The 12,986-nt window shown below is 44.3% G+C and overlaps 1 protein-coding gene across 5 annotated transcripts in view; it reads right to left on the reverse strand.

The window, feature by feature from the left end:
* The window catches only part of SGMS1 (sphingomyelin synthase 1), a 250,458-nt gene that overhangs the window by 23,105 nt on the left and 214,367 nt on the right, over positions 1 to 12,986 (reverse strand). For all 5 annotated transcript variants that reach the window (XM_081104565.1, XM_081104567.1, XM_081104566.1 and 2 more), the window contains one exon: positions 9,407 to 10,265. In XM_081104565.1, the coding sequence (XP_080960691.1) occupies positions 9,407 to 10,029 (623 nt within the window). In that variant the 5' untranslated portion in view covers positions 10,030 to 10,265. The remainder of the gene's footprint in view (positions 1 to 9,406; positions 10,266 to 12,986) is intronic.

Below are 12,986 nucleotides of genomic sequence, written 5' to 3' on the forward strand. Positions count from 1 at the left end.
CTAGAGGCCTGGTGCATGAAAATTCATACACTCAGGCGGGGGGGGGGGGTGTCCCTCAGCCTGGCCTGTGTCCTTTTGTAGTCCGAGAGCCCTCAGGGGATGTCCGACTGATGGCTAAGCTGCAGTCTGGCCTTCTTCTGCGGGAGGCGACCAGGCGGGCTGATCAGGGGAGGCGCCAGTGGCGAGCGGCTGGCCGGCCCCACCCACCATTGACCCTCCGCAGCCACTGGTTGCCTCTAACCGCCCCATCCCCATCGCCGTCCCCTCACTCTGCCCACTGGCACGTGCCTTGGCTGGCATGGCGGCACCTGCTTGTCAGCCCCGCCTCCCACCAACTGGTCTTCTGCCACTCAGTCGACTTGCCTATTATGCTTTTATTATATAGAATTATTAAGACTTGCTAGAATAGTATGTTATGTCCAGTATAGGTGACTTTATTTTTATATATTATTTTTATTTTTTTAAATAGGAAAAAGTACTCAGAACCTCATTAAATACTATAAAAAAGTACTTAGAACCGGATTAAATGCTATCAAAATTAGACTTAGAATAGTAGCACTACACTGTGTTTCGCATTTGGTACAATGCAGTGGAGGGCATGAGGTCTGAGAGGAAATAGGGCCGGGTCTGACAGGGCCTCATTGGTCAACATATGAACTTGCGCCTTAAAGCTCTAAGAGGTGGGAGAGGAGTGGCATACACCAACTTACTCTTACAGTGACACACTCTGTCTGCCAGGGTGACATGTGACTTAAAGGAAGCAAGATGGAGACAGAGCAACCAGCAGGAGGTTCCTGCAACAGCCCAGGTAAGAGATGACAGGGTTCTGGTTAGACCAAGGGCAGCAACAGAGGTGGTGAGAAGTAGTAGAATAACAGAGACCATTGTGGGGTGGAAGCAAATATCAAGAACAAACCAGGACGTCTGGCCTGAGAGCCAGGGGGAACAGAGAAGCCATCTACTAAAATGGGATGGGAGTGGCACAGGTTTGGGCACCAGGGGGATGTCAAGGACTCCGTCAAGTGCTTTGTACACATTAACTCACTCAATACACACAACAAAGTTGAGAGAGACACTGTTTTATCATCCCATTTTGTAGGTGAGGAAACAGTGCTCCTGCAGAAATTAAGACACTTGACCCAATTCTCCCAGTAGGTGGCTAGGGACAGAATGATCTTAAACTAGTGAGATTTGCAGTAAGACTGAATGCTTAATGGCTGACTGGCTGGTGGGGGACAGATGTGGTGATGTCTAAGTCAGGTCTCCAGTAATTAAACAGACATCCATGATGGTTTTTTAAGAGAAGGAAGATAATCCCTGGGCATGCTATAAAAAAAGAAGGCATATATGATACCATTTAAAATTATACACATATATAGATTATTAATACAGGCGCACACACAGAAAATATCAAAAGGGATATTGTCATTACCATTTATCTCTGGCAACATGATAAGTAACTTTTTTCTTTTTGTTCACTTTGTCTTCTAATCTGCCTAAAAGCAAGAAGAATTACTTAGCTCTCTTTGGTGTTGTAAATAAAAATTAACTCAGGAAAACTACCTATGGTTTTTGGTTTTTTTTGTGTGTGTGTGTTTTGTTTTTTGCTTTCCCCTTATAATATTTATAATTTAAATGCCAAATTGCTTTAATTACTGAATTTAGGGTGAATCTATTTTCCCTACAATTCCTAGGACTATGCTAGTACTAGTATTTAGGTCTTGAGACCTATATTGGTAAAAAATTAGAGAAGGTGAAAGCAGATAAGATTACCAATTCGCTAAGAGTAAGAAGGGGATAGAGCCTGGGACTGAATCTGTCACTAGCCCCTAGAGCAGCGGTTCTCAACTTGGGGGTCGAACGACCCTTTCACAAGGGTCGCCTAAGACCATCGGAAAACACATATATAATTACATATTGTTTTTGTGATTAATCACTATGCTTTAATTATGTTCAATTTGTAACAATGAAATTGGGGGTCACCACAACATGAGGAACTGTATTAAAGGGTCGCGGCATTAGGAAGGTTGAGAACCGCTGCCCTAGAGTGACTGTCCTTCCCCACTCCAAATACTGACCCTGGGGAAGAAGGTGAAAGACAGGCCCGCAAAAGCCTCGCACATCCAGGCTCTATGGCAATGGGACAGGGAAGGTCCCCAGGAAAGGACAGAAAGCAGGACCTCAGCCCAGGCTCCACAGCTCAGATGGAGGATGGGTCACAATTAATGGGAGAAGAGAGAACTTACTAGAGACAGAGAGGACAAGAATAAGGCGGGCATTCCTGGTCAGTGGTCTTCAGAAGAAAACCATGACTGAAGTTGGTGGCAAAGGAGGTTTCCCAGACTGGCAGAGAGGAGAACCCGTGTCACATGGAGAAGTTATAGGAGGTTTCAGCAATCAGGAAGGAACAAAGTACGTTTTCTACACACTATGGTGGGACGCAAGATGTGATAGCTCTCAGGGTTGGCAGGTCCCTTCTGGGGCAAATGAGCATATGCCCCAGATGGTGTATGACACCTGAACCCTATTATCAAACACTGAGCTGCTCTGTCTTCATTCCATCTGTGCCACGTGCACGGTGCCTGTGCCACTCTATCTACTAAGATAACACGTTTTCAAAGATTGTTATACCAGGACCTAGACTGGATTTATACCAAAGTGCCTTCGATCCCCCAAATTTACCTGGGGCAAGTCAACAACTTCTCTGAGTCTCACTTACCTTTACTTAGAGAGAATCACACTACTTATTTTGAGGGGTGATTGGATCAAATGCCACGATGCATGTAAAAAAAATAATCAGCTGGTTTGGAATCTGCCATTCCAGTAGGATGACAATGATTGTTGATAACATGGGTGAAAAACAGCAGAAGAAAACAGACTTTGAGTAAGCACCTAACAGACACAGCTATAGATAGAGGGAGAAGCAAGAGGGCAAGAGATGCATCCTGAGCTCTTGTTTTTACTGCTGGAGAGGAGGAGGAACGCTTATCAGCCAATTAAATAAAGGGACAGATGCCCCCAAGTCTTCCATAACCCGAGGGAGTTTTATACTTGGATAGAGTTTGAACACCCACTTTAAAAAACTGAGATGTTAAAATGAAAACAAACAAATTCCTGAGAAGATAACCTCTCCCGCAGCTGTGGGTGTTTTGGTTTTGTTTGTTTGTTTGTTTTTGCTTGTTTCTGCATCCTTAGCATGCAGTTGTCAATAATTCTTGATAAGTAACTCAGTATGAAGATGCCCCGAAGCTCCATTAGAGACTAGCCTTGTGGTCCACAGTATCAGGGAAATTTGTAATAAAATGACGCAGCTTTAAGGAAAGGTTCTTCTGGAACTTGGAAAATAAATTCTATTGAATAGGAACCTGGAGAGACCTGCTTCATATCAAATGCTCTATTACCAAGGGCTTTTAAGAACTCTACTAAATCACAACGATCAAAGACTTAAAAACAATGGGGAAAATGTTGACAATAACTGTGGTTATTAACTACCTTGGGGATTAGAAGAGGAAGAGATAAGTATGTTGATCCAATCAACTTAATGTGAAAAGAAGCACTGATAGGATTACAATGGGATAAAATGCAAGATAAATGTCAGTAGAGAGTCCAAGACAAAAACCAAAAATAATCAAATCACCATCTAGAGGAGCAGTCCCAGGCAGCACAGGATTATGTGCTTGGAAATTAGATTGCATTCACAGAAGAGAGCTAAATGGTGTAGATAAACTTTCTTATGTTGGCAGAGAGCCACCTAACAAATAAGGCCCCCAAAGCCAGGGCTTTTATCAAAGGTTAAAATACAAAACGAAGCTTTTCCTAAGTGGTCTGTAAAGATACGATACATACTGCTGCCAAACATCTGAACACCCATGCCAGGACTCTGAGTGCAGGCCCAGAAAAGCCACACTGGAAATCTGCACCTGTTCCTCTGTGGGGCAGCAAAGCCCCTATAACAGTTCTGAATACAGATGCCATTGACAGGTCTTACACAGGATCTAACACCACCTTTGCCCTTCTCGGTTCCTTCCCTTTCCACATGGGATCAATTTGCAAAGAACCTACTCAGGGACTGTTCCGCAGGTCTCTCCATAACTACGGGACTGTTCCTGCCCGAATGTTCTACCCATGACCAATGCCTGAATCACTAAGCTCTTTCCACTCCGTCCCACACCCTAGCTATCCAATGGCTCCTTTACTTTTTTCTTCCCATCATTTCACCATGAAGAGGCCAATATATCCCTTCAACTGACCTGTACTACTTCTTTTAGGCAAATATCTGATCCACGAGATGTCAGGTAGAAGCACACACCAGGAAATGCACACAACATGGCTTTGCTCTCAATAAAATATATTCAAGCAAGGTTGTGAGAGCTACCCAGTTAGTGAATTCTATCTCCCCATTAAATTCCATATAAAATCCAGGGATTCACAGAGACCTCAAAACCTTGCACGAGAAAGATACAACAGAAGGCAGCACTGTAGCTATAAAAGATGAGCAGCTCTACATGTAATAGGAACCATGCTTTCTCCAGAGTTCACCCCTTCCCACCACCTCAGCACAAAATTTACTCACTGGCCATGTTAACTGAGTCTAGGTTGCAATCATTTCCCACCTGGATGACAGCATGGGCAAATTAACTAGTCCCCCTACCTTCCTCCCCCTGCCCCCCCTCCCACTCACACTTCCCTACTCTCTACACTGCAGCCAGAGTGAATCTTTTAAAATACACATCTGTTCATAGCATTCTTCTCTGATGACTTATCACACTTGGAACAAAATCCAAACTCTTTAAACCCTGGCTGACAATGCTTACCCCACCCACCATCCACACCTTGTTATCTTCTGTGTCACCACCTTCCCACAGCTGTTCTCAAGTGAAGTAAGTCTAGGGGACTCTGCACTTGTCCTATTTCCTGTCTGGACTGCCCTGACCCCAAACACCTATATGGTATTCACCCTCATTTGATTCAGGTGTCACCTCATTAGAGGCCTCTTCCAATCACCTTATCGAAACCCTCTCTCCAGTATCCCCAGTACCTTCTAACTTATTGTGTGCCTTATTTTTCTTCATTTCCCTTATCACTACCTGGTCCTATGTACTCATTTGCTTACTGCTGCCTTAGCCTAGCCAGAATATAGTTCCACAAGCACCCTGGGGGCCTCTGCTCACTGCAGCAACCCCCGGGTTAAATCAGTGCCCAGCACATAGAAGGTCGCTCAGTAAATATAAGTTGAATGAATAAATGAATGTTAAGTGAGCACTTTCTCTGTGTCACAGAAAGTGGAATAAAAGATGAGTAACAAATAGGATCCAGACTTTTCCCCAGAGGAACTTAAAATTGAGCAGTGAAAGAAATACACAAGGAATAGAATGGAACATGATATGAGCTTCAAGTGTTTGAGGGAAACTGGGGAGTGAAGTAACCAGAGATGACGAAGGTCAGATCAGGGACAGATTATGAAGAACCCGGAGCTTCATGCTAAAGAGTTGGGCCTCCATCTGAGCACCCACTATACATCAATAGGTAGGAATGAAAAGAAGTAGTGTTATGGTCGCAAGTAGCTAGTTAATATTAATAAAGGAAAGAAAGCAAAGGGACTCAGACATTGTAAGCATGGTCACCTGGGAAGCTTCACCAGGAAGCTACAGCTTCACACAGCATTGTTCCTCCACGGGACTAACCCTCCGCCCCCTGCTTCCCCATCTGGCACTGGATGGTTGCTGGGAGGAGGGGGAGATAGGCACATGCGCAGTAAAGTCCGGTGGCACGAGGGCCGTGTCTGCCTGCCAGTCTACCTGGGAACAATGGATTGGTTAGGGGATGGACCCCATCAGAAGCTCAAGAAATCTTGGAAAGCTAATTGTTTAGTTTGAAGAAGCTCCTGGTTAGGTGAGAACTCCCACCACCACTCCCGCTCCCCCCCCCCCCATCCCCGCGACATAAAGTTCCCTTTCTCTTGTTCTCTCTCTTGCTCCCGCTTGCTCTGTAACCCGCACTCCCCAGTGCGTCCCGTGTTCTCTCCATGGCCAGGTGGCCTTAGAAACCAGATGGCCTGGCCATGCAGACTTCACATGCAGGATGCTGGACTGGACTGGACTTTAATGTGGAGCAGAAACTATGGGCAGGGCCTTACTCCTGGTCCTGCTGAAGATAAGATTGGATGTTTCCCTTGACGGGATGGGCAGAGATGGGACCTGGGAGGAAAAACTCCTTAATTTTACATCAATAAAACTTTCCACAAAACCCCATCCTCCCGTGGGAGCCTCAGGAAATTCTTTTCCTTGCAGAGCCCCAAGAACTCCACTTCCACCAATAACAGTAATAAATCTGAAATTAGAATCGATAGAACTCAGCATTTGTATAAAAGGAACTGAAAAGTTCTAGGTTTTTAGGAAATGCCTCTGCCCACATAGGAGGAAGAATAAGTTGGATAAAAAACAAATGATAAACCCAGTGTTAGACTAGTATGAGGGTCTAAGACCATCCTACTAAGTCACAGTGATTTCTCTGGTGGCTACAAAACCTTTGACTTAGAAGTTCTACAATCCTGATCCTTGGCCTTCTTCACCAGACGTTCTCACCATCCCACTAGCCACCCCTGTCACCATGTGGTAGCCATGATTTAGCCATGCATGGAAAGTCCTCACTGAATCTGTAAGGTTAACAGTCTTTTTCATGCTTTCTTAAAATCAGGGAGTCCCGATTTGGGTGAAGTCTGACACATCGATTGGTTGCCTTCTGCTCGCACTCTGCAATCCAGGTACGTGCTCTTGACTAGGAATCAACCTGCAACCCTTTGGTGCACATGCCAACATTCTAACCACTGAGCGTACCCGCCAGGGCTAGGCTGATTGTTTTTAAAGGGCTCCATGACTCTTAAAATCCAAGTAAAATTCCCCTGTGCAATTACTGGCCAAACAGGCTCACCTTCAAGGAGTCGTGGCAAACCTCCTGGTTGGGGTTGGGGTTGGGGTTTGGGAAAAGGGTCGAGAGCCAGAAGAGTCGAGCAGAAAAAGAGGGAGAGCTGAACTCCCTGTTTAACACAATACTCCGTACTCAGAAGTCTCCATTTTCCCGCCATTCTGGATAAACAAAACTGCTACATAGCACCAGCAAATAACCAGAAACAATGGGTCTCTGACATGACCGAGCATGAGAGCTGGGGAAGGCAGTATGTCAATACCCACTGCATCTGTCCCGCTACCTCCTCCATGTCTGGTGAGCCACATACACTGAAGACAGATCTCAGGGAGGCCGATGGGAACCCAGGGATACGCCCCAGTGGGAGGACAGGGGGTGGGGATGTTTAGGATTATCTTGACAACAGGCAGCTTCCATTTCCCATGTCCTTTTCCTGTCAACGTGGAAATTAGAGAGAGCACTTTAAAGAATCCTTAGTTACATGTCTTCTGGACACAACACTGCAGCTAATAATAATCTAACATAACTGGCCCATTCAATCATGTTAGAACAAAATAAAACGCAGTTGCATAGAACATCAGAAATCATCTGGCCTGAGAGGCTCCTGTGAGAAGAAGCAGGCCCCTGAGGTTGAGAGTCACCCACACCACCCAGCATGTCAGGGCTGGTCTGGAACCCAGGCTGCGGCCAGCATTGGGCTAATCTGGTCCAAGTTACAAATCAACTGATTTATTGCTACTGAGCAATGCAAATATACAAGTGACTACAGTACTGGCAATAAGTACTAGGAAAACGAGAAATTAGAAAGCTTGAAGCAAAACAGATATGAGGGGAAAGTCCCTGCTGAGAGAAATATAAACAGTGGTATAGTTTAAAGAAATTAACCCTATGGTCAGGATACTTCCTTAGAACAAGAGTAAATTATTTAAAAGTCACAGTTTTGTGAAAGTTTTGGACTCATGCCTGGTATGACTTAACTAAAGTTATACTCTGGGTCAGTAAATTATTTACTTGCATGTAAAATGTTGATGGAAAACCAGAAAACAACCTCTCATAAATGAAACAACAAACATTGAGAAAATCTTAGAAAACATAATGCAGTTGACTTTGACTTCTAAAGAAAAAATACTGGCATATTTCTAATGTGCTCTTAGGAAAAGAAGTTTAGAAGATAAAAGTCAAATGCAGAAACTGAAGTTTGCCATCCAAAAGAATGTAATTAATAAATTGGAAGCATCTCATATTTCTAAAGCTTATTCCTATCAATTTAGTCTCTTAAAACTAAAGCAAACAAAAAAAGGTCTTCCATCAAATCAAATGCAGCCCACATCATCATTTCTATTTCCAATTTAGCTAAAACTCTAGAATTGCCAAACCAGCCCCAAAACAAACACTGGCCACTTAAACTGCTTCCTTCACACAAGTTAAGAGAGTTCTCTCCTGGCTGAGTCAGAAACTGCTTTTGCTTCCACTTGCATCTATGTAATTTATAAGCTGACAAAACACAGTCCTTTAGGAAAATAGTCATCATTTCTGCTAGGTCAAGTTCAGCATAAACCCTGTCTGCATTTTGTTTTCCTGATTTAAGATGATTTTCTTAATATTCATCCATACTGTGGGTCATGAAACACAGCCCACTACAGAGAAACTCAGTTCCTTAACAAACCAGTTTTTAACTCCCATGCACGGAAGCCATAAAGATGTTCAAGTAATAGGAAAATCACACACCAGTGACGAGAGGACGGTGTTTCGTTTGCTATACATCCCAAGCAAACAGCTTGCCTGAGGGGGTCTATGCTGAGTTTAGAGCTAGGGACATGAAAGCCACTTTAGATATACTAGAAACTAAAAGAAGGCGCCTACTAAAATCTTGAGAAATGTGAATGGAAAACCACATATTGCTTTAGTTACCACACCTTCTAGAAGGTGAAAAGCCACGCAGGCTCATCTGCATTGCACCTACCTAAACAAAGTCATTCCCTGAGAGTATTAGTTTCCCAATAGCCCAAGTCACTCTGGAATAGCTGTTCTGAATTTTATGTGTGAAACCTCCGTAAATATGCATTGCTAAGGTTCCAGATGTCTGACTCCGCTTGGGAAAAGCTATACAGCCATTCATGGTGCTTAGGCCAACTGTTAACAATTTATTTGATGGGCTAACACCACCAAGACTGGATGGTTTTTCTGTGGTCCAATAGCCTATGTGTACTCTCTGACGGTGCCTGAGGGTTTTCTTTCCTGTGAAGTGAAAACAGAACAGTCTCTCTTCACCATTCTGTACAAATCTTGTACAAAACAAGCAATAAACATGGCGTTTTCTTAAAGCTGCCAGAGCTTTAGTTGGGTATGTGGCTTTAAAAATGGGGGAATAATATGCTTTGATTGCCATTGCTTGGTAAATTGCACTCCCAAATAATGAGAATTAGATATCCACAGGGCAAACGCCTCAGTCACTGAGTCTGAGAGCTTTTGCTTTACTTACTTGTATTTTAAGAGCAGCCACTGAACTAACCAGAGTCCTACAAGGATCATGCCGTTAATTTCACAAATAGAAAAGGCCCACTGCACCCGGTTAAAATGGTCAAAAAACGTGTCCGGTAGTGGAGGCTGCACCTCCTTAGGAGGTACTCGTTCATGGACGACCGAGATCATCACTGTGGTGAGAACAAAACAGCAAAGTGCATAAAGAAAGGCCTGAAGAGTCTTGCCCCACTCCATGGGGTACTGGGAGCGCTCCAGTTCCGGCATGGGGATCTTTATCATCTCCTTCCTATACCCATTTGGCATCCCGTTGGGTTTGACCTTGATGCTGAATCTGCCGTCAGGGGTGGGGACGTCTGTGCCAATGCTGAGGTGCCCGTTGGCATGGCCGTTCTTGTGTACTTCCATGTGGTGCTCCATTTTCAAGGTCTCTATCATGTCCAAGAGCCGCTGCCCGTTGTCGGAGGAGACTCGGCACAAGGGGGGTTTTGTGAAATCCTCTTGGGTCAGGTTGATCAAGTCCCGGCCCGTGAAATGTTCCAGAGGCTCACAGTATTCTGGCATAGCATTCTCCAGCAGCCAGTCTGTCACCTTTTTGGGTGACCAATAAACCACTTCCTTCATTGTACTGGCAGACAACAGGCAGTCCCCTGCTTGCTCTCGGCAGGTCAGCAGTCCGAGTTTTTCCGAAGCAGGATGCTGGCCCTCGAAGGCGTGCTCATCCTGTCAGGCCTCATGACAGGGACTTGGGTAGCAAGGTGGTTAGGGCAGTTTTTAAACACCTCATGTAGCTGTCCAGGGTTCTTGAGTACCTGAGCACTTGTTCACGTTCACCTCATTTTTCAACAAGATTCTTCCTTCTGTGGAGGCAAGAGAAAAGGTCAAGATATTGGGACTTCTGAATCAACCCACTCAAAATGCAAAACCTTGATAAGCATAAGGAAAATGGAAATCCAGTTACCGATACAGCCTGTAGTTTTCAAACATGTATTAGTCTAAGGCAGTGGTTCTCAACCTTCTGGCCCTTTAAATGCAGTTCCTCATGTTGTGACCCAAAACCATAAAATTATTTTCGTTGCTACTTCATAACTGTAATGTTGCTACTGTTATGAATTGTAATGTAAATATCTGATATGCAGGATGGTCTTAGGAGACCCCTGTGAAAGGGTCGTTCGACTACCAAAGGGGTCGCGACCCATAGGTTGAGAACCGCTAGACTCTAAGGGACCACTGATTCCCTGGTTGGTCTTCCCTGAAAGAGCATTAAAAGGGCCTAAGGGTGGATAAAGTCAAAGGGGGAATGTTTTACAGCCTCCACAATGGGTCTTTTCTAAGAAATCGTTCATCGTGCTGTGGACACTGCTCAGTGTGGATCAGTGGTTCTCTGGGACAAGCTGAATGAATGTGGCAAGTGGGCTTAGCCTATCATTCTCCTGGTGAAGAAGTGTTTTAAAAGGCACATAACACAGCAACTTAACAGATAACGATAGAAATGTTCAGCTTCAAGACAGTTTGGGCCAACATTTATATTTTTTCACACAAAGAAAATCAATGGATCCCTGTTTCCACATGTGCTCAGATGCCCCAATCTATAGAAGAGCTACAGATGCAGCTGCTGGGATGAAACACAGGCGGGTGAAGGGCCAGGGTCTTCCCGGCTCTGGCGACCTTTCTATTCCCAGCCCAGAGGGTGTTTCCTAGAATCCCAGTTGTAAAAATCAATGATCTAATTCAACTCCCTCATTTATAAACTTGGAAACGAAACTCCAGGAAGGTCAAGAAACCTGCCCTTGATTAAATGGCAGCTTGCATCCAAGAGCTGTAAGTTTCGTTTCTGAGTCCTGTAGTTCAAAACACTATTTATTAAAATACTTATGTGGCGATAACCAATTCACATCTGCAGGGGAGAGCCAAAAGCAAGATTCAAAACTTTATAAATGTATGTAAGTATCAATGTGAATTTACATATAAATAATGTACCTACTCTTATTTAAACTCAGCGATGATTAATGAACATATTGCATAAAGCTGGGAAAAAAATACATCACATATTAACTGAAATTATATTTGATGACAGGCCTGGGGGCATTTTCTACTTTTCTCCCATCTATTTTTCTTTAATAAGCATGTACTACTTTTGTAACAATCATTTAAGATTGGAGAGCAAGTGAAAGGACTAAGGTTTTGCTACCCTGAAGCTGCCTTTTTGGGATATTGATTTTAAGCTGTTTATTAAGAAACAAGACTCAGAAAGAACCTCTGACCTTCCTCCCTTTCCTGCCCAAGAGATTCAGACAGAGAAGTGTGCTTGAGGAAGAAATCTTAGCATGTTCACTGTAGCCTAATTTGAATTAAGTGTGATAATTAGGAATGCTTCAGGCAGGGCCTGTTAGCTAGATATCCCCTGTGTCTCATTGTTTCTGAGTTGCTCAGCAAGAATTCACCTGCCATGAGTGTTCCCTTCTCCCTCAACAACCTGTAAATTACCCATTGTCACTTCTGAAATATATTATCTCCCCCCACCCTCTTCTCCTTTGTCCAAAATGCCACATCTCCCCAATGTTGCCTCACTGTCTCTGGAGTTTTCAGGCCTATGTGAATTCCCCATGGGCATGTGTTAAAAACTTGATTTTCTCCTGTTAATCTGTCTCTGTTGATTTGATTATCAGCCTAGTCGAGAAGTTAGAAGCAAAATATTAATATTTTTTAGTTCCCACACAAGAAACGTTAAAAATAAATACCTAGCTCTATAACAAAGCCTTGTCATTCATGTAGCATGGCCTTTGGCTGAAGACAGACCATGGTTTGACTCTCAGCCTCTCTCATGCACAGCCCATTAGGTGAGCTTCAGTTATCTATCTATCTATCTATCTATCTATCTATCTATCTATTTATTTGAGGTAAAAAGAGAGAAACGTCGATGTGAGGGAGAAACATCAATCGGTTGCCTCTTGCATTAAGGCTCTCCCGCCCCACACCCCAAGAACTCCTTATTTGCTCCCTATGGAGCACAAACAAGACCTGAACTCAGGTCTCCTGATTTCAAAGGCCAAACTCATCGCTGCTGAACCCCCAAATCTGACTCTGGAACAGTGATGGACCGTATGTCCACTCCCGATTTCCCCGTCTGAATAACAACCAGTCAAATGGCAGTAAAACTGAAAGACAGTCCAGACCTTGCAAAAGAGTTGGGCGTTCCCTCTCCTGAGCGTCCACCCCAGTGCTGTGCCTCCCTCTGACACTCCCTGTGGTGTCTGTCTAGACTCCCCCAGGAGCCTATGAGTGGCTGCGGAAGAGCTTCAGTCTGAAGCATCCCCATCTCACATTCCCAGGGCTCAGAATGTGCTCGATCGATATCTGCGCAATAACTCAGGAAATAAATGTTCCTTGCGTGGTTTAATGGAAAATAAAGCTACGGAGAATCACTGACATTGAAAGGGCTTTAGAACGATTTGGGTAGCCGGGGAGAATCAGGCGGGCAGTCTCCGGAGAGAAACAGGACACCCAGGAGAAGCTCCAATCACTGGGAAAGCACTACACAGGAGCTGCGGCCGTCGCCAGAGCTGCCTGGAGAGGCCAGA

The sequence above is a fragment of the Myotis nattereri genome, assembly GCF_964212035.1.
Source record: "Myotis nattereri genome assembly, chromosome: 13".
Classification (NCBI taxonomy): domain Eukaryota; kingdom Metazoa; phylum Chordata; class Mammalia; order Chiroptera; family Vespertilionidae; genus Myotis; species Myotis nattereri.